Source organism: Misgurnus anguillicaudatus, chromosome 2 (genome assembly GCF_027580225.2).
Source record: "Misgurnus anguillicaudatus chromosome 2, ASM2758022v2, whole genome shotgun sequence".
Classification (NCBI taxonomy): Eukaryota; Metazoa; Chordata; class Actinopteri; order Cypriniformes; family Cobitidae; genus Misgurnus; species Misgurnus anguillicaudatus.
The window spans coordinates 29517815-29540453 of NC_073338.2; the positions used below are offsets into that span (position 1 = coordinate 29517815).

The following is a 22639-nucleotide window of genomic DNA, read 5'->3' on the forward strand; positions in this document are numbered from 1 at the left end:
TACCCACCACATACAAACAGAATATAGGAATTTAACTCTCTACACAGAAGCTTCTGTTTACTACTAAAACTTAGTTGGTGAAGGTTGTTTACCCATGTTAGTTTTCTTTGCTTGTTATACTCTCAAAATGCTGGGTTGTTTTATCCCGTGGTAGTGTCAAATATGGACAAACCCACCTATTGGACTAAATTACTGTAACTCACAGGATTTTATTTTATTTATAAACAAGCTTTTGTGTTATAGTATGTGTTTTATGAATAAGCTCCCTGCATCAAAAAATGCAACGTTTGCTATTTTGCTGTGATGACATTTGTTGTAACATTGTTCCTGTAGTTTCATCAGTACAATATAGTTCAAGCTTCTTGATCATCTGTTCTTTGTAGGCGGAGCAAATGGAGTCACAGCCACCAACACTGTTTCTGGACTGATGGGTCTAAAAGCAGATGCCACACCCTGGCCTGGGGTCGGCAGGGGTGCGAGGACTACATACGGCGGTATATCTGGTAAGGTGATGTGTATGTGTGTGTCTGAGTATATACATTTACTGGTTTCATTATTCTGGAGAACATTTAGGGTGCATTTACATCATCCTTAACCAACCAGACCATGTGATTACACCCTTAGTTGCCACATGTCAAAAATGACTTGAGGATATTTTGGGTATTCTTACTAAATGCTCCAAAACTGATTATGTTTTGCTTTAAGTCTAGTATTGTCGGCAGCTTTGTGTGATGGTTAGGTGTAGAGGTGTGGCAAATTATTAGTAATCTTTTACGAAAAAATTGGAAGTTAACATAAATGGTTAATATAGTAAACATACACTCACCTAAACGATTATTAGGAACACCTGTTCAATTTCTCATTAATGCAATTATTTAATCAACCAATCACATGGCAGTTGCTTCAATGCATTTAGGGGTGTGGTCCTGGTCAAGACAATCTCCTGAACTCCAAACTGAATGTCAGAATGGGAAAGAAAGGTGATTTAAGCCATTTTGAGCGTGGCATGGTTGTTGGTGCTAGCCGGGTGGTCTGAGTATTTCACAATCTGCTCAGTTACTGGGATTTTCACGCACAACCATTTCTAGTGTTTACAAAGAATGGTGTGTAAAGGGAAAAACATCTAGTATGCGGCAGTCCTGTGGTGAAAATGCCTTGTTGATGCTTGAGGTCAGAGGAGAATGGGCCGACTGATTCAAGCTGATAGAAGAGCAACTTTGACTGAAATAACCACTTGTTACAACCGAGGTATGCAGCAAAGCATTTGTGAAGCCACAACACGCACAACCTTGAGACGGATGGGCCACAACAGCACAAGACCCCACCGGGTACCTCTCATCTCCACGATCTTTGCACGAGCTCACCAAAATTGGACAGTTGAAGACTGGAAAAATGTTGCCTGGTTTGACGAGTCTCGATTTCTGTTGAGACATTCAGATGGGAGAGTCAGAATTTGCCGTAAACAGAATGAGAACATGGATCCATCATGCCTTGTTACCACTGTGCAGGCTGGTGGTGGTGGTGTAATGGTGTGGGGGATGTTTTCTTGGCACACTTTTTTTTATTATTTAAACTACCAGCTGATGTTATTGCTACAAAGACAGTCTGTGCCCTTAAAACTGCTTTCATTAGAAAACATGAATGTAAATTTATGTCTGTAATCACTAATAAATACAATCTTTGTGGTCACACATTGTTAAACACCTTAAACCACCTTAATTTAGATGTTTCATGTAAATGCTTTGTAGTTTTGGCTATATACACTTCAGTGTGTGTGTGCGCTTGTGCGTGTGTGTTGATGCTTCACCTCCACACTCCTCTCTCCCTTTCTGCCTTAAGCTGAGCTGCCACAGCGTCTGCAAAGGCACGGACAGGGTCAGAAACACAGCCTGCATTAAAAATTAATACCGGCACTATTGAGGCTTTGTTTTATGCAAGCAAAACTGACTGGCTGTCATATTTTTCACTTTTAAAGTCGTGTGGGCCTTACCGTGCAGCTCTCCCATGGGACCCAGCCATGCAGCAATAGCCTAAGATGCTGCCTGAGACCAGCCTATTGATCAGCGGGACCCTAAAGGGCCCGTGTGGCCCCACATATTTTATTTGCTCCCAATACAGTAACTCTCCTCAGACTTTGTGTTTCAGAAGCCCATATCCAGAGCACATAAACCTATGTGCAGATCATCCGGGGGCACATAAATGTGTGCTGGCTTGAGCTCTCTATGGAAGTGCTTGATTCTCTAATGTATTCAGTAATTTAATGTTGAACTCAGCAGCATTGGCCGGATTTAGGGTGATTTGATTTATGGGGCAAGTGGCATAAACTCTGAATGTGGGAGGAAATCAGTCTTTTCTTTGACATGTTTTTTTTTTGCTCAAAACTTTTTAATCAGTTTTTGTATGAGGGTTTTGCATTAGCCACAGATGTTTAATATAGTCAGAGGGGATACGTCTAATCCCCCCCTATTAAAATTATACCTTATTGATTTATTAAGAAATACTAGTTTAGTGTCGATTGTTCCCCACCTAAATTACCTCGTTAGAAAGTCTTTGTTTACATTTACATTTATGCATTCGGCAGATGATTTTATTCGAAGCAACTTGCTTAGGGGGTGTGTATACTAAACGAGGGGCAACATTTCGATCTCTCTGATGAAGCCGATACGTAAGTGATTTAAACTGCAATTCACTGACTGGCCGCTAGAGGCAGGTTTCAAAAGGGAGTCAATTTCCATAGACCCCCATGTTAAAATGCTCAACGTTAGAGCAGAATTTTTTTTACAGCCTGGTACAAAAATTGGTTGCGTCCGTACAGCTAATTTTGCCCTTCATGACAACTGTGAGGTGGGTGATTTTTTTTGTAACTCCTCCGTTTAAATTATATTAAGCCTTAAAGTTCTGCATAATTAGGGGCGTGGTCCAATTAGGCATCGTTTAAATGCCACAGCCTACCTGAGCATTGTTTCTAACCATGTCCATCCCTTTATGACCACCATGTACCCATCCTCTGATGGCTACTTCCAGCAGGATAATGCACCATGTCACAAAGCTCGAATCATTTCAAATTGGTTTCTTAAATATTACAATGAGTTCACTGTACTAAAATGGCCCCCACAGTCACCAGATCTCAACCCAATAGAGCATATTTGGGATGTGGTGGAATGGGAGCTTCATGCCCTGGATGTGCATCCCACAAATCTCCATCAACTGCAAGATGCTATCCTATCAATATTGGCCAAGATTTCTAAAAAATGCTTTTAGCACCTTGTTGAATCAATTCCACGTAGAATTAAGGCAGTTCTGAAGGCGAAAGGGGGTCAAACACAGTATTAGTATGGTGTTCCTAATAATCCTTTAGGTTTGTGTACTTTGTTAAATTGACTTTCAAAAGCAAGTTGTTTTACTTCATGCTGCATTTTTTACAGTGTGTAGTATAGAAGCATTGTAGCTCTTAAATGCAGCATCAAATTTAATCATATCTGATGTGCTTCTTTGCAAATATTATAGTGTGTCCGATCTTAAACGTTGTGTCAGCAGTCTGTTATATGTGCACAGAATTAAGAGGCAGCAAGCTCATTAAACTAATAATGTTTTCTTGTAATTGTGAATCTTGTGTATACATTACTGCCTCCATGTAACATTAACAAGTCTGTCACAGTGTTTGTACTATATAGGGATGCAGTATTATTTGCAGCCTCTGTTTCACCTTAGCACAGTAAAGACAGCTTGTCTGTTCTGTATAGAAAAACACATTGCTATGTTTATAATTATACTGATTTATGAGAAACGATTCGTGCTCCAGATGGAACCAATCCGGGTCCGGATCTGGGCCGTTGTCTGGTAATTGGTGACCTCTGGTCTGTTCATATGGCCACTGTATTTTTGTCTAGTTGGGTATCACACTGTGATTTCATTTAGCTGGCAGTGTGCTTCTCATTTGATGTGTGTTTTAATGATTGGTCATGCTGACCGACTACGCTGTTGTCACAGAGATGTTATTGCATCTCTTTCATTGTGCATGGGAAACCGTGTTCCCCAGACGCCCGGCTGCATTGCCTGCCGTAATTAACAGAGAGCCGCGCCGTCATTCTAGTCTCTTATTTGCTTTTGTTATCTGCTTGGGTCTTTTTGAGGCACAACATATTCGGATGAAGATAGAAATCGTAGAGGATGCTGAGACCCCACGCTCTGCCTTGCGGTGCGTTCAGAATTAATAATCAGAGTGTCTGGCATCGAGAACGGATGCCGCGCACTAACAGATGCCATTGATGGCCTCGTGGAGCTGTCAATCACCCCAGCCCGGGACTGGACTGAGGATGGCGCTCGTCTGTTGCTGTGCTACATCATTTTGGAAGCTGTGATAGGACCTGCTTAGAGTAATGAGGTATTGATAAAAGATACAGAGCACCGCAGGGTTCAGCATAGTCTCTGTTCTAAGCATAAACTGTGCTGTTCGCACAAGTGTAGTACTGTTAACACCAGAGATCTTGTTGAGCAAAGCTCTTGCGATGCAAGTGCCATGGGTTCAACTGGCAGGGAAAGCATGTACTGATGCACACCCAGTTTACACCTGCTTTTGAGTATAGTGCTTATTGTAGATGTACTTTAAATGTGCTGGTTATGTGTGGCTTTAAAATAAATGAACCATCCATTTAAAGATTTGCCGTTTACATGAGCGTTTACATGTGTCTATTAGATATTAAATCTGACTTTTTCCATGTTTAAGTGCTATAATTGGGTCCCCAGTGCTTCTATCAACCTAGAAACTGTGATAAAGAACAACCTCGTAACTTTGTTTTGGTAAGCCATTTTTTGCATGCATTTGTAAAATTAGGTTGTTCAGATTTCGCCTGTATTGTGAGGTAAGTAGCAAGTCCAATTACAATAATACCGCCCCTTAATCTGCACTATCCAACCACGGCACTGCCATTTAGTGCAGAGAGAAAGAGAGAGATTGACAGCACAAATTTGAGTTTCAATTGCAACAAACCACCATCATTGCGACTAGTCTTTGCATTTCATCAACTCATTTGCATTTTAAAGGACACAATATGGGAATTTTAAAAGGAAAACACCACCGTTTTTCAATATTTTACTATGTTTTTACCTTAATTTAGACAAATTAATACATACCTATCTTTTTTCAGTGCGTGCACTTAATCTTTGTACAGCGCCTCGTGAATGTGTTAGCATTTAGCCTAGCCCCATTCATTCCTTAGGATCCAAACAGGTATGAATTTAGAAGCCACCTAACACTTCCATGTTTTCCTTATTTAAAGACTGTTACATGAGTAGTTACATGAGTAAGTATGGTGGCACGAAATAAAACTTTTGTTTGGAACCATAGGAATGAATGGGGCTAGGCTAAATGCTAACACATTCACGAATCACTGTACAAAGATTAAAAGTGCATGCATTGAAAAAAGATAGGTATGGATTAATTCATCTAAGTTGAGGTAAGAACATAGTAAAATATTAAAAAACGATGGTGTTTTCCTTTAACATGTTATAATAAATTATTAAAAAAAACATAAGCACTTTGGGGACACCAAAGACTTATTTTACATTTTTAAAAAATCTCATAACATGACCCCTTTAAAGTATACCTAAGCATATCTAAAATCCACGTAATACAGGTACGTCACAAAAAAAATAACTAAATCTGCTTAAATATTGCATATAATTGGAAGAAACTAATCCACTGATTTATTCACACTTTATTTTCATATAAAGTCATATTTGTAGTCACAAAATTAGAAATCCTTCAAGTGATCATATTAGTTGTCACAGCTCTTCTTAATACTAAGCTTAAACAGGCCCTTATAGATCCCCCACATAGCTCCAAGATACCCATGACCGTCCGAGCTAAGTTTAGCTCTTTGCCTGGCTGCGCCGCTATTGACATGCAGCGAACTCTTGCCGACAACTTCAACACAGGTACTGGTGACAAACAGGCGTGAGCGACCCTGTTTGACAAGGACATGTTAGGGTTGTCAGAGCAACAGGAACTGTCAGCGCGCCTGGTGTGAAAAAAGAACAAAGCGCGGGGAAGGACAGAGCGGGTGCAACAATAACATCACAACAATATCCCCGAACTGAAGCTTTTCTTAAAGGGAAGTGTTCTGCCTCACAACATTATCTGTGTCTGCTGACATCAGCCGACATGTGCTTTGATGCCTTTCAACCTTGTCGCACGAGTTGTGTCCATATTAATGTGATTGTGACATCACTCAGAATACAATAGCCTTTCTTTGAAAGAGCTGTAGTCTAAGCACCATACGCTCCCTTGGTGTCTTACTGAAGCATTAGTTTGTAAATGAGCAACATTTAAAAAAAAGATTTCTATTTGGTTTTCAAGGAATTGAGAGGTGATAGGGCAGAAGACGGACAGTTTGAAAATTAGAAATAATATTATTGTCAAAGCAGTTATTTTGTTAAAAATGCTGATTTAGAAACATTAAAGGACAAGTTCGGTATTTTACACTTAAAGCCCTGTTTTCAGATTGTTTATGATGAAATAGAACGGTTTTGACCGAAACCTCATCATATGCGGCTGGCCCGAGAATTTTTGGGTGTTTCTTGTTTCACCTCCAACCTCTATAATGGCTGTATAGGTGCACTGGAACAATCCTTCCTAAAATGCATTAAACTTTCGTTTACAAAGACGTGAAACTCACTGAGTAGTCAGGGGTGTTCACTGGTGTGCTCACACAAAAATCGCTGCAAAAGATGCTTTCCAACAGGTGTTTTAGCATTCGTTGTAAACTTGTGGACCTATTTTTTCAAACGCCTCACACCCGTATATTCTTCCGTTGAGAGCTTGAATAATAGACACTCCAGCCCAGTTGGTGCCGATAATCCGCCTTTGCCAATTGCAAGAATACAAACAATACCATTTCCGTTCCCGGCGGCGGAGTAATACCGTACCTCACAGCACATCTAATACAAGTCAATGGAGTTGGACAAAAACTACGATAAAATTGTTGGAAAGCATCTTTTGCAGCGATTTTTGTGTGAGCATATCAGTAAACACCCCTGACCACTCTGTGAGTTTCACGTCTTTGTAAATGAAAGTTTAATGCATTTTAGAAAGGATTGTTCCTGTGCACCTATAAACCCATTATAGAGGTGGGAGGTGATGCAATAAACACCCAAAAATTCTCGGGCCAGCATAATATGTTCAAATTTCAGTCAAAACCGTTCTATTTCATCATAAACAATCTGAAAACAGGGCTTTACAGGTAAGTGTAAAATACTGATCCTTAAATTTTTTACATTTTCAAAATTGCTGTGCCTAAATATGCAAACTTTTCTAAAAAAAATGGAAAAAAATTGCGGTTACACTTTATTTTACAGCGTCACTGTTACAGTGTAATTGCATATTTAAGTATTAAGTAATAATAGTCAACAACATGTACTTACTATAGGGTTGGGGTTAGGATTAGGGTTTGGTTTAGGATTAGTTGCATGTAATTATGCATAATAAACTGTTATTACTATAATAATTACATGTAACATGTGTAACAAAGACACCGTAAAATAAAGTGTAACCAAATTTGTTTTTGTGAATGTTTTCTGCATAAAATTATCCTACATAATGCAAAGAACATTCTGTGAAATTATAACCTTGATATCTTTAACATTGACTGAGTAGGGCCATGTGAGAGATTGAAATTAAAATGAAATCAATGATTGAAATCAAACGTTGATGCTCCTGATCTCATTATTAGACTTTTCACAGGGTCACAAATGTTGTTACAATCATGTTTATCAAAAATCCACTTGAAGTTTGTTCAAGGCCATGATAAAATCTCCACTCCAGGACATGAGATGAATGTTTTACCATAAAGAAGTTTCCTTTTTTAGGATTTTACAGTGAGTTAGATGTTTTTAAGTGATTAAGTTACCGTAAAACGCATTTGACTCCCACAGACATTAAAATATGATCTGTTTAGGGCTTCAGCCTTGCGATCCAAGCTGTAGTAAGCCAAAACCCCCAACTCTAAATCACACCTAAATGGCTTTGGTTGCGAGCAAAGTGATGTGTTTTTTATGACATTATTGTCACAACAGACCAGAGATGACAAATTCTGCTTGACGTGCCATCCATTCAGCCAACAGGTGGAAGCGCAGAATAAAGTGAAGGCGGCAGGAAATGCCAGGGGCTTAGGAAAGCGCCCATATGTACATAATTAACCGTGCTGCATGGGGATGCAAAAAATATGTGCCGTGATTCAATTTATCTCCCCAATTTGGGGATTGTGTGGGTGATGAGCATCATTTAGCACACTGGAGTGGGGCTAAAAAGAAAGCTGTCTCGACCGTCAAACGGTGGAAGTGGAGTTCTCAGACGAGCCGGCGAAATTAATGTGGACAAACGTACGGCTGTGATCAATGAATGGGAACCTGCTGGGAAAATGAGGTTAAATGTAATGTGATAAACACTTCCATCTGTCTGGCTGATCAGAAAGTCGCTCAGCTTTCATTAGGGAATCCTGCCATTCGGAGAGAACATGAGAGTAAAAGAGGAAGAGGTGGGGAGCAGGGTGGGTTGTGACAGAGCCTAGGTGATACGAAGGGGCTTAGACACCTGTACACACAATGGGTCTTGTACGCATGCACAAATGTGTGAATTAAATGTTTTCATGGAGAAATAATGATTCATCAATACGCCTTTTCTATTTTAGAACCAACTAAATGCACACAACTCATGTTGACTCATTTTGATGTTTTTATATGTGGTGTTAGTTTGGTTTGTAAAGTCGCAACATTTCCCCTTCTGTATTTGTATAGGCAATGCAATCCGACCGATTGCTCTGCGTGCTGTGTCCGCAATAGCCAAAGCTCTTCCTGGGTTCCCTATCCTGGCGACTGGTGGCATTGACTCAGCAGAGTCTGGATTACAGTTCCTGCATGCTGGAGCATCCGTCCTACAGGTAACCACTAACACACTGACCATCAACTACCACCAGTGTTTACTCATTACAGGGTTAATCCTCCCGGAGCAACATTGGGTTAAAGAACAAGTTCGGTATTTTACACTTAAAGCCCCGCTTTCAGACTGTTCACGATGAAACAGAACGGCCTTGACCGAAATTTCGACATATGAGAATTTTCGGGTGTTTGTTGTTTCACCTCCCACCTCTACAATGGGTGTATAGGTGCACTGGAACAATCCTTTCTAAAATGCATTAAACTTTTGTTTAAAAAGACGTGAAACTCACCGAGTGGTCAGGGGTGTTCACTGATATGCTCACACAAAAATCGATTTTTGTGTAAGCATATCAGCGATTTTTGTGTGAGCATATCAGTGAACACCCCTGACCACTCGGTGAGTTTCACGTCTTTGTAAACGAAAGTTTAATGCATTTTAGGAAGGATTGTTCCAGTGCACCTATACAGCCATTGTAGAGGTTGAGGTGATACAAGAAACACCTGAAAATTCTCGGGCTAGCATCATATGTCCAAATTTCAGTCAAAAGCGTTCTATTTCATCATAAACAATCTGAAAACAGGGATTTAAGTGTAAAATACCGAACTTGTCCTTTAAGTGCTTTGCTCAATAACACAATGAGATATCTTCCTTTGAAGGGTTTGAACCTGTAATCTTTGGGTTACAAGTCTTTAACCGCTACACCCTCTCAGCTTTGTAATAAGAAGCATTGCTTCATGTGTAAACAAGTGAACAAATGATTTATATATTAGTGGTTAATTCCTGTGTCTTTTTAAAGCATGCTGCAACATTTTCGTTTTACACAAGATGCAACATTTCAACGCAAGTTTAACACATCGGTTTAAAAGCATGCATTAAGTAGTCGGTCCTAATCAATCCTTAATAAGAAGCCTACTAACGGCTAACGCACAGCGCCGCTGCAGCCGAGCAGCAACAACAATCTCAAAGCAAATTGCAATTTACAACATGGCTCTGAACAAGTTGTTAGTGCAAATAAACCCATTATCTCAACATGATGCCACAGCCTCCGAAATCTCTTTTTTAAAAAAATAAATCAAAACACTCTCATTATGTGCAGAAATCACATTTCACAAGTGCCTGGGAGTTCTGGGGGGAAAAAGATTGGAATTAAAACATTTTAATCACACCCACATGTAATAGCAGAGTGCTGGTGCGTAGTAATAGGAGAAATTGTAAAGTAGCCAACTCCACAGCACACTAGAGTTGAATCAGTGTCACCAGCGGGTTACGGGAACAACGCAGCTCCATTTCCTGCATGAATTGGATTAGACCGGCGAGCTGCTCTGATGAGCAACATTAACTCCAGATGCAAGTTTGATAGTGAGCATGGAAGTACAACTTTATTTATATAGCCTCTTTAAAAACTTGTTTACAAAGGCCCTTGCAGAATACATACTGTATATATCCCTCCGGTGCACATTATGAGTTAATGCTGCAATATATTTCACCATTACTTTTGTTACAAAAGATAAAATAGCTTTAATCTACAGTATTCCGAACAAGCCTGCTGCATTTTTAAATATTGGTGAGATTTCAAAAGCAGAAGTGCGTATCACAAGATTTAAAGGGGTGGATCAATGGTATTTCAAGCATTCTGAGTTATTAACACAGTTATAGAGTTGTTTCCTCATGCTAACGTAGGCAAAGTGTCAAAAAAGCAGTTGGGCGTGTTACAGAGTATTTCTGTCCCGAATGCACTTCGCCAGGGTTCGTACAAGTTTCTGAAAGTTTTTTTCAATTACGGGTCCAGCTGACGTTTCAGGAATTTTCTATACGTATCACTTCTTTATATGGGCACTTACCCGGTAAACCCTGCCCACCCGTCAATCAGTGCGAGACGCTTGAACTTGCAAACATCTTATCACGCGACACAGCTTTGTTTAATTTAAAAAACTCAACAATGGCATGAAAGAAGAAGTGTGTTTTTGGATGTAAGGAGGAGAAAGCCAGCCTTATGGAAACAATGGATATAGTTTATTATCCGGGGTAGCAGCGGAGTTTTGCGTGTGTGTTTGATGCGCTGGATTTTCCCAACCGGGTCATGAGTTGCATGCGGTAAGTAAGACTTCTGTCTTATGTTGGAAATAGGTGCATGCATATTATATAAATGACACGAACATGTAGTGAATCATAAGTTAAACAGTGTTGTATAGTGTTGCATGACTCGTACTCGCTCTTCCGGCGGTATAACTCCTCCTTCTTAATTTTTTTGTACGTTATTGGAAAGATTCGGTAAAGCTAATCTTTCTTTTATAAATCTGATTAAACTAAAGACTCTTTGGAGATAAAAAGGATGTAATACTACTCTATAGGTACTACAGATTAACATTAGAAATGCAGAAACAGCGTGTGTTACGTGAGCTTTAAAGTCTTGTCATAACGTATGATGTATTTAGATCATATACTGTATATGATAATTCTGTAATATTCAATAGCGAAAGTGGTGTTCAACGAATGTCATTGGCGATTTGTTTGGTCTCTGATGTCACTTCACGACCACCCTACTGCAACAGCATAAGCTGCACAGGTTTACAGTCACGTGCATCTACTCCAAACAAAGACAAAGTCACTTATATTAAATGAAAAAAAGTAAACTTTTATCAACAAACTTTGCGCCGCCGCCAGCGCGCTGTCAATCATCGCACTGTCTCACGTAACTCATGTAACTCCTACTGCTGTGTGCTGCATGCATTATAAACAAGGACACATATCTGCACAGCTTGCGACGTTGCGATGGGGTTGTGGGCAAGTCACATCACAGACCAACCTAATAGATAATGACATTCGTTGAACATTTTTTTCATAATGAAAGATTATTGACAACTAGCGGCACAGTGGGTAGCACTTTACTCAACATACTTTGGTTTCTTCCACAAGCCAAAAACATGCAGGTTAGGTGAGTTGGAGATGTCAAATTTCCCTTAGCCCAAACTTTGTATGAATCAACTTGTATATACAGTACTGTGCAAAAGTCTCAGGCCACCATGCCAGAATTAGATTTGTTGTTTTTGCGATCATATATAATTGTTTCTCAGTCTCTTTAATAGAATACATCCAGACAATACAGGAAATGTGTATATATTATAAAAAAACTGTATAAAAATGTAAACTGATGTGTCAAGTTTTTAGTGTAAACTCCCCTTCCACTTGAGCAATAGCAGGGAACTGCAGGATCTCTTAAATCTAAATAAAATCAAATCCTAATTTCTCATTTTAAAGAAATTAGTATTTTTACTTCATTCTGCTTAAAAACGCTCAAGATGTGTTTAGTGTCAAGAGAGGTCACACTAAACACAGATGATGCCTAAAGATGACATTTAATCCTGAAAATTTAATTTGTTATTTTTGTCTACATATTTCCTGTATTTTCTGTTTGTAACAGAACTTAAAATATTTATCAGTATACAGTAGTTAGTTGCTACTGGTAATAATGCTTTAGCACTTTATTTTAAAGTGTTTTATTATACCTAACATCATAAATGTTTGGTAAGGTGCTGCTCTTACTAATTCAGCTTAAAGTCACTTTTTGTTCACTTTTCCACAAATTCATCTTTTTTGTACTTCTATGATCTTTGGTACTGTATTAAAGCACTGTTATATTCTCGACTCCATATGATTTATCACTTTAGTTTAAATTTTTCATTATTCCCAAGTCACCTTGAAAGCACCCTCTAAATAAATAAATGTAAATTTATGGAAAGCATTCTGTACTGTAACTTTCCAGTTAAAGTTAAAGTTTGTTGTCATCGTTTATATTGCAAAGCGGTGAATTAAACAAAATGATGTTTCTGCAGAAAACATGTGGACATGTAACAAATTGACCACAGGTTATACAGTACACAAGATCATAAACTATGAATAATAAACACAACTGTGTTTTGCAAACAACAAATAGATTATATACATATTGATGTATTTATACGCTTAGAATCATCATCATTTGTTTAATACTGCTCCTAAGTCTTATGTTGGAGTTCCCATATGGCTATTATCATATTTTCTCAGTTTAAACTGTGTTAGGTTAATGATTTGTGAACAAAGATCTATTTATCAAAGATGTAGCAGAAACATTCAACATATGCCTCAGTCCCTATGCACTTTTATTGTATGGAGAAAAACTGCATCGACATTCATCATGTGAAAGGTTTGGCACAACATACAGTATGGATGAGTAAGTGATAACAGAAATCTTATTTTTTGGGTGAACTGTCCCTTTAAGTGTTTGGGTGTGTGTAAAATGTGATTTCTCATTCTTGTACAGTAGAGTCAGCATTTCTGCAGCTGCATTCTCAACTCTTTCCTAAGTGTTTGATGGAGCCAAAACACTATTGCAGCAGTCGAGCCTAAATGTAACAAATGCATGAACGACTTTCTCGCAGAGGAGGACAGAACACCTTAGAGATGTTACAAAGGTGATAATAGGTTGACAAACATCGCTAAACCTGATATATCATTAATTACATTTACACTTATGCATGTGGCAGACACTTGTATCCAAAGTGATTTATAATGCATACGTGCACAAATATATACTTTTTTATCAGTATGTGTGTTCCCTGCGATCAAACCCATGACAGGAACACTCTGTTATCCATTAATTATTATTATTATTGAATGTCAACCTTTACTGTAGATAGCATATGGAATAAGAGAATTTCTCGGTTTGTTATTTTTAAATATCTCTGTCTAGTTGCAGAAAGTTTTGTAACATCCACAAATAATGCTCTTTGTGCAGTCCACCGGTGTGCTAATTGATTTGTGGCCATCTGTTTCAAGTGAAAATAGACTTGTGTATCATCTGCATACTGATGAATGGCGAGATATATTGATTAATTACACCAAGATTATATACATGATATAACAAAGACTCTATTGAGACTAAGGAGACACCACAAGATATCAAATAAAGTCCTGCTTGTTATGTAAAATCTAAATTGGCTGGTCAAGAAGAATCTAATGATCCGCTGTGGTGTGAGATGTAGGGATGCACCAAAAGGAAAATTCTTGGGCGAAGCCAAACAACCAATTTTTTCCCCTAATTATTTTGCCAATTTTTTCACCATTGCACAAGTTATATTTTCAAAATTTCCTTTTTACAATATTTATTTCACATTATTTAATAACATTTTTTTTGGCCAAATAATTTTGGTTGCCGAACATATTGTGCATCAATAGTTAGATGTGTTTTCCATGTCATTCCATTATTCCACTCACACATGAGCCTTTGTTTCGGAATCTGGTGCGTTTTCTCCCTTGGTTCGATTTGTTTAGGCATATGTGAACACAGCAATCGCACTCGTATCCGCATCCGCACCAAAGCAATGGCTTCGATAACCGCCTAAACTAAGGCTATGTTTACATTAATGCGTTTATCCTTTAAAACGCATTACTTTTGCTACGTTTACGCCTTTCATCTACACTACATCGCCGTTTTCGACCCTCATAAACGGATTCGTTCGCAAACGCTGCAGACCCTGTTTTAGTTTGAGAACTCAGACGTTGCACTGAGTGTAAATGAACGAAGACGGAGTCTTATGTAAACAAACAGCTGATGTTAACGTGTCAGCGCATCATTTTCAAAGTAAAAATGATTTTATTCAGGTAAATGGAGGTTTGCAACGGAGGTTTTGCCAAAAATAGTAAACATCTATCAATCAGCTATTATAAACGCTATATCGGATTGTTTTAACATGTATTCTTATAGATAATGTCTGTTTTATATTTATGTTTGAGTATTGTTGGGTTTGAATATTGTTGTAATGTTGTTTATGTTTTGTTTAAATTTAGTTAGCTTATTACAAAAGATAGACTGTAATTTTAAACGCCATATAGGGAGTTGTAAAGGCCAATATGAAGGGAGAATTGTAATGGGTCAGACATTATTTTCGAGTTTAATTTAAGTTTTGTTTTCAACTTTAAAATGAATTTCGTTTCATATAATTTGTCTCTTAATTTTAATCGATGTTTTGTTGATACGTTTTGTGTATATAAATTAATAAAAACAATAAACGCAACGTCATTAATATTTAATGCTAGCGGAGGACGTGCACGGACCTCGCACACTTTTAAAAATTAATGCAATAAGCATTTCTGTAGGCTAAAGCTATACTTCACCTCTTACTATGTTTGATTGAAGTTTGCATTTGCTGAAATTTATTTTTGCTTCAAGTTCATTTAGTACTGTTCACTTGAATTCTTTCTTTTAAAATCATAAAGACCTTTCTGTTTAGTTATAAAATCAACATTACCCTATTAATCATATTAATATGTTGTAGGGGGAGCTGAAGACTTTCCCAAACACATTTTTATAGGTTCAAAAATAGTGTCTGTTGTAGTTGCCAGCAAAGGACCCAGGTATGAATTTTGTCAATATCGCACACCCCTAGGCTGCATAAATGCGCAAAGGTAAGCTATTATTAGAGTAATAAGTTATTTTACACTTTTATGCGCATGCCCAGTTACGTGATTGGTCATGTTTCATGCGTTTATGGTCGTGTATAGTGTGGATGAAGATTCTTTTAAAAATGCCAGTATAAACGAGGATCGTTTTCATTTTAAAATGCCGTTTTAAAACGCAAATGCTCTAATATAAACAGGGCCTAAGTGGTCTCACCCCGACTGGTGCGGTTAACTATGAGTGTGAAAGCAATCCAACCCAACGGACCAACGAACAGGCTATCTTTTTGCTTTATTAATCATGAACATACCTAATAGCCAGGGTTGCACATAACTGGTGCGCAGGTGCGCGATTAAAATAAAAAATGCGCACCAGACACTGCTCTAAAAGGCGCTTTGGCGTACTGCTGAAATTTTGGGTATTGCTCCATGCATCATTGGTAAGATAATTATTACAAACGTGTTAACATTAATGTGTGTTAGCAGAGGTACAACAGTCACTGGCAGATTGGCCAAATTTTAATATTTAAGCACAACAAGACGCGAAACAGATCTCATGTGATCTCTTTACTCACGTGTTGTTTGATACGTTTTGTTTGCGCGCACCTCAAGCGCGAGCTCCATCCACATCTCAAGCTTGCTATTAACTGACAGGCAGCGCGCAAACGCCAACTGAGTTTGTTTTCTTGCACTTGAGCGGACATTTTAAAACTAAATCATCTCAAAATGCCGTGATTATAGTAGAAAAAGTATTTTACACATGAAATAAATACAAGCAATTGAGAAAAAAATGCGTGTGTAACAATGTATTGGATCCATGCATTTAAAGTGACAGTACATCCATTTTTAGAGTATAAACCTGATGCTGTTTTTAATCATAATTTCCTTGTCTTGACTTAATAACTTTTGTAACTTTTAATAAGAATTACACAATATACACAGTAAAGACTATGCAGTATTATCTGATTACTTTATTTAGTTTCTGTACTCTACCTGAAAATTGCAGGCCAGTCTGAAAACATGAACAGCACTGTTTATTTCATTTGTATGTTTGTTCTTTTGTATTTATTTGTGCTATTGCTCATAATCAGATTTTTTTTATTTCTGACCATTTACTTGTCTTTAACAATATTTGAAATGTATATGAGTATATGAGACATTTATAAAGGTAACATGTGTTAAAACAATAACCAGGCACATTTTATTTTATATACATCATCGTGTACCATGTACCAAAGTGATATGGCAAATAGAGTAGTCAGGAGATTAATGATGTTGACAGCATGTAGGATGTCGATGCTATGAAAAGTGTGAGCACCAAGCAACATCTCCAGGTGCTCCTTTGAGAACCAGGCCAAAAAATGTATGTGCACCCCTGCTAATAGCTATTGTTTTATGTTAAATGTATCACTGATAAATGCTGAAAAACCATTGCACATCTACAAGTGTGTGTTGATGTTTCAGGTTTTGGGTTCAGCAGTCTGTCTGTGTTGAAGAAGATAAATCTTTCTTCAGATCATCAAGCAGACTCCATCATTATTAATATAAGTGGTCATATCGTGAGGAATCAAAATTTCCTTGATGTTATGAGATAAAGGGGTTCATTGTTCTCTGAAACCAGACTGTTTTGAAACTCTGTCCCCAATCCAACGAGAACATTTATTAAAACTAAACTGCCCAGTCACGATGAGGAAACAAGAAAAAAGCCACACATTGCTTTATTAATCTGTCACATTTGATGCAGGCGTGGCAAACTGAACGTTTTTGAAGAATGGGTGAATTAAAAGCTATTTTGAATGCGACAGCAAACTTGCTGCCAATGTGTGACTGGACCAAAGAATTGTTGCTCATTTCTCATGTGAAGGGAACATTCTTTTAAGCAATGCAGCAAAAACAAACATTTTTGGTCTATAGGGCCCAGGTAGAGGTGGACAAACATTATAAAAAATACCAACATTTTTATTACTCTCAAGCTCACTGGCAGGAACCATTGAATGTCTGATGATAGTGGAAGTGGATGTTGAGGTTTAGTGTTTGCGGTGCCCATGTCTTCAGTCATATTTAAGTAAAGTGACAACCAGTCTAAGGGGTCGCTGTGGGGTCCACTGTCTGTTGTGGGTACTGTTGTTGTTTTTGTTGCTGTTGTTATCAGAGCTGTCGGATATGCTGTCTGATAAAAGAATCTGAACTCGTCCATTTCAAACAGGTTTCCCTGTACCCAGAACAGGTAGCATTTACCCCTTGGGCAGTGCTTGTAGAGGCTAGTCAGGTATTGCCCTGTATATCATATCCTTAAAAAAAACTATTTAACAGGACAAATGACTAATTCTACTTCCAAATCTAATCCTAAATGGGTGTGCCTCATAAGTCTTGAAAAGTGAAGCCGCTGGCTCTTTGATCGCCCCCTGGTGGCTGGCTGCAGTAGAAGTCATAAACCCGCCCTCTCCATTTAAACGAATGGGACTCTGCTCTAAATAAAAAAATTATTTACACTTCCAATAAAAGTTTTCAAAAGATTTTGTTCCTTTCAAGTAGTTGTTATCACAGTGATATATGTTCAAGTGTTAATTTCTGTGATACGTTTAATTTTAGCTAGTAATTTGATGTTATAGAAACGGGGCGTGTCGTTATAATTGGTGTGGTTGAACTGGTCGCGCAAGCTTTTGGGCGGAAGTTTGATACCGCGGCTCCGCATCTGGCTTCACGGATGATTCCTTCTGTGCATGCATTGGCTCAGAACTGACGTTTTTACGTAACATGGCGGCGGCCATGGTCGGACATTTTTGGCTTCAATTCATTACAATGGAGGGAGGCGACGTTGCATCATCCATCTTTTTTTACAGTCTATGGTCCTAAACTTTTCGGCGTTTGCTGTATCCCTTCTAGACAAAACCTGCTGCAGCTCGCAAAATAAAGCTACAACAATGTCCGCCCCATGAGACTGGCTGTCTTAAATAGAGAAATAATTCCTTACTTGATTCGCGTTGTTCACTCATATATAAATAAATCTCCTAAAATATCATAATATCCCGAGGGGTTTAATTTCATGCGCAAGTAGCTTTAAATCAACAGAACATGATTTCGTCTCTGGTTGATGAAAAAATATGTTTCACTTAAATAATTAGCAGGTTAACAAAACAAATTGATAAGTAGCCTACACTGTAAAAAAATTCTGTAGAAATTTGCAGCTGGGTTGCCGGTAATTTGCTGTGGATTTGAATTTGTGTTATTTGCTGGCAAAATTTTGTTCAAAGTTAAATGAACTTTAAACATTCACAACTCTTTGTCTTTACAGAATAAAACTAGAAAAACAGCATCAAGCAAAACATTCTGCGAAACAAAATCTGAAGCAAAAAACAGAAAAAGGTTGATGATGATTTCTGGTTCCCAGAATGCTTTGAATGAGGCCGTTATTGTATAGTTTTATTCTGTTAAGATAAAGACTTGTTAATATTTAAAATTTATTTTAACTTTGAACAATCTCTTGCAATTAAATAACATAAATTAAAATCTACCGTAATTTACCGGCAACCCAGCTGCAATAACATTGTAATTTCTATGGATTTTTTTACAGTGTAGCCCTTATAAGTTTCGGATTATCAAACAGGACTGTGCATGACTTTGCAATAGGGAACTGTAATGCTAAACATGAGCACGAACTTGCACATAACATCGCCCAAAACTACAATGAAAGATGTGAACGAAGTTATGTAGTAAAACTTATTTTTAAGAAAATATATTTTAGAACAAACATACAAAAAGCAATAGGATATAAATATAAGGAAAAGTAAATTAAGGAAATGGAAAATGATAAAATACATGTTAGTTTATAGTTTATTCTAAATATTATGTACATTTAACCACCATTGGCGCAGAGGAAACACTGTTTAATTATACTTAAAACCAGTTGAAATCACTCTTTAAAATTATGGTGATAAATAATGCCATAGAAGAACCATTTTTGGCTGTATGGTTCCATAAAGAACCTTTGTCATCCGAAGAACCTTTTTGTTTCACCAAAAAAGTCATTTAGACTATAAAAAGGTTATTATGAAATAGTTCTTCAGGAAACAAAACAACATTTTGTTTTAGTGGCATCGCTGTGAAGAACATTTTGTGGCGCCTTTATTTTTAAAGGTGTGGTAAAAAAATCACATCACTTCTTTTCAGAGAATATATCATGAATAAAAGTGTATAACTGTATTATAATACAGGATTGATGCATTGTTTCTCAGGATCGTCATCTTGGGGAAAATTGTAATGGTTATGTTTGAAACACTGTAATGTCAAAGAAAAAAATCCTTCTGTTTACACTTTAAGGAAACAGTTCACCCAAAAATAAATTCTCTCATTATTTTCTCACCATTGTATCATTCCAATCCACATGCTGTTATTTATATACTGTATTTAAAGGTTATCAGTTAATAACTGAAAATAAAACCTGTATGCTGTAATCATGGGTCTTTCACTAAAAGCCTTTTTCACACATACACAGATTCCGGAAAATACACAGATAATGTGTCCTGACATTTGTCCCGGGATTGTTTGATTTTGGTTCATTCACACTGGCAGTAATTTTCTGGAATCTGTTTCCTGAAAAAATCCTGCAGTGACATAATGTGAACTGTAATGTAATTTTAATTGTACACTTGGAGGAATTTATTATTATAAATTTGCCACAGTATTTTATGATGCATTCATAAAACAACACATCATGTTCCACAATCTAAAAAATAATGGGTTATTTTCAACCCAGTGTTGGGTCAAAAATGGACAAACCCAGCTGTTTGATTTAAGTTAACCCAGAAAAATGTAATTTCTGACCCAACACTGGTTTAAAAATAACCCAGCATTTTTAGAGTGCATTATGGCATTGTTCTTGCTTTTGTTCACACAGGATGCATGCATTCCGGGACTGATCCCAGGCTATGTTACTTATTCCGGGATCAATCCTGGGATCAATTCTGGGACATGTTTGAATTCACAGAGAAAACAAAATATACTGTATGTCAAAAATGTATTTTCTGGGATCAACACGCTGTGTAAAAGTGTTTTTAGTCACTGTTGGCATGTCAGTCTGTTTATATATCTGTTCATATTTAACAGGTTTGCAGCGCTATACAGAACCAGGACTTCACGTTGATTGAAGACTACTGTTTAGGCCTAAAGGCACTGCTGTATCTGAAGAGCATAGAAGAGCTGTGCGATTGGGATGGCCAATCTCCTCCCACCGTACGCCACCAGAAGGGCAAACCTGTTCCCCGTGTGGAGGAGCTTGTTGGAAAGGTGAGCTTCTCTGTGGATTGATGCCTTAGGCTAGTCTCGAAAATGAAGCTCTGTGGTGTTTTTCTGGTTAACCTTTAGTGATTTGTGTTGCAATTAAGCAGGCAAAATAAGCCTGATGCTGGAGATAATACTTCTTTGAGGCATGAAGAATGTATAAGGTTGTGAATGTTAGTAACATAGCCCCAAGGATCATGCTAACAGTCGTAGAGTCATTTTCTCGATTGGCACGAAAAAGCTCCGGGCTGCACGAGACCATTCAGTGACCCCGTGACCAATGGTGGCCCTCAGCTAGACTGTGCAGAGGTAAAGTAGATGTATTTGATAGCACAGAGATCTAAATCTAAGCAATGCTTGCCAGATCAATATCAAATAAGGTCGGGGTTTTTCATTTTTTGCTTCAGTGTTGAATTATATTACACACAGAAAGTGCGTCATAAATGTGAGGGTGCTTAAATGTTAGACAATCTAAGCTGTTGTGTTGTTTGAGTAGAATTACCATATATTTATCACAAAATTATTTGAATTGTGATTATGTTTGTTGGTCTCGCATGTCTCTCGCCCCCATTGAAAATTCACACTTAGACAAAGAGATATTTTCCCCACCACTACACCGCATTCACGCACTGCAGATATGAAAACATACAAACATATGCAAATGTTTCTCTCTCCATAAACAGCTTTGTGCTTCAGTAAAAAGTGATGGAGGGGGAAGCAGTGTGAACAGATAAGTGCTATTTCTCCACTACGGCACGATTTGGAAAAACATGAGGGGCGAAATCTCTCTCTCTCTCTCTAATTTAAATGACAACAGGGTCTCTCTAAAGCTCTGTCCAGAAACAAGCATATGGCTGAAACTGCGGGGTAGAGGAGAGTGGGGTAAGCTGTGACACTTCTTAAGTTTCTCTAGCCCTCCACTTGCATTTCGAATCTGCATTCATCCTTTGCAGTAGCAGGTACCTTTTGACCCAGGGGAATAAAGTCTTTAAAGGGGCCATGGGATGAAAATCTGACTTTTTCCATGTTTAAGTGCTATGATTTGGTCCCCAGTGCTTCTATACACCTACAAAATTTGATAAAGATCAACCCAGTAACTTAGTTTCGGTAAACCATTCTCTACAAGGACATGAAAAAATAGGTAGTTGAAATTTGGCTCTCCTTATGATGTCATAAGGAGCTCTTATTATAATAATACCACCCCTTAATCTGGACTATCCAACCACAACACTGCCATTTAGTGCAGAGAAAAGCACAATTGAGTTTTAATTGCAACAAACTACCATCATTGTGATCAGTGTTTAAATTTCATCAGCTCATTTGCATTTTAAAGGACACACCCAAAACGGCACATTTTTGCACACACCTACAAAGTGGCAATTTTAACATGCTATAATAAATTATCTATATGGTATTTTGAGCTAAAACGTCACATATGTTCTCTGGGGACACCAAAGATTTATTTGACATCATAAAAAAGTTTTGAGGCATGGCCCCTTTAAGACATTTATTATGTGACTGTTTTCAACTAAACTTTTATCTTTATTTCACAAGATACCGATTTTTATGAAGTGGTGATTTTGTATGAATTTGTATAAAGTAAATCATACAAAAATGCACTGTTATTAAAAAAAAAACAAGAATAAAGCCCAATTCGAAAGCAGATTGTACTAAACATACAAATAAGATTGTACAAGTTCCCAATAGCCACATTGTAAAATGGTTACGAATTTGTATGAAATTGTGTTGTAAGTTTATCTGTTTATGAAGAGCTCAGATACAAAAGCCACTAAATGCCACATCCATCAAAAATGCAATGTTATTAATTTAATATTATCAGAATGCTCTTGGCGTGTATTATATGCACATCAAATACAAAAAAGCTGCTTAATCCCACCCTCAGGCCATTCAGAAATGCTTGTTTGTTGGCAGAATCCCTTAATCACAAGTCGATTTTTCAGCAAAGTCCTTTAAACTCTTTCCACACCA

The 22639-nt window shown here is 37.7% G+C and overlaps 1 protein-coding gene across 3 annotated transcripts in view; it reads left to right on the plus strand.

The window, feature by feature from the left end:
- dpydb (dihydropyrimidine dehydrogenase b) overlaps positions 1–22639 on the plus strand; it is a 161140-nt gene that overhangs the window by 118754 nt on the left and 19747 nt on the right. For 2 of the 3 annotated variants that reach the window (XM_073876477.1, XM_073876471.1), the window contains 3 exons: positions 386–503; positions 8794–8936; positions 20477–20656. In XM_073876477.1, the coding sequence (XP_073732578.1) occupies positions 386–503; positions 8794–8936; positions 20477–20656 (441 nt within the window). The remainder of the gene's footprint in view (positions 1–385; positions 504–8793; positions 8937–20476; positions 20657–22639) is intronic. The other variant, XM_073876465.1, reaches the window with a different exon arrangement.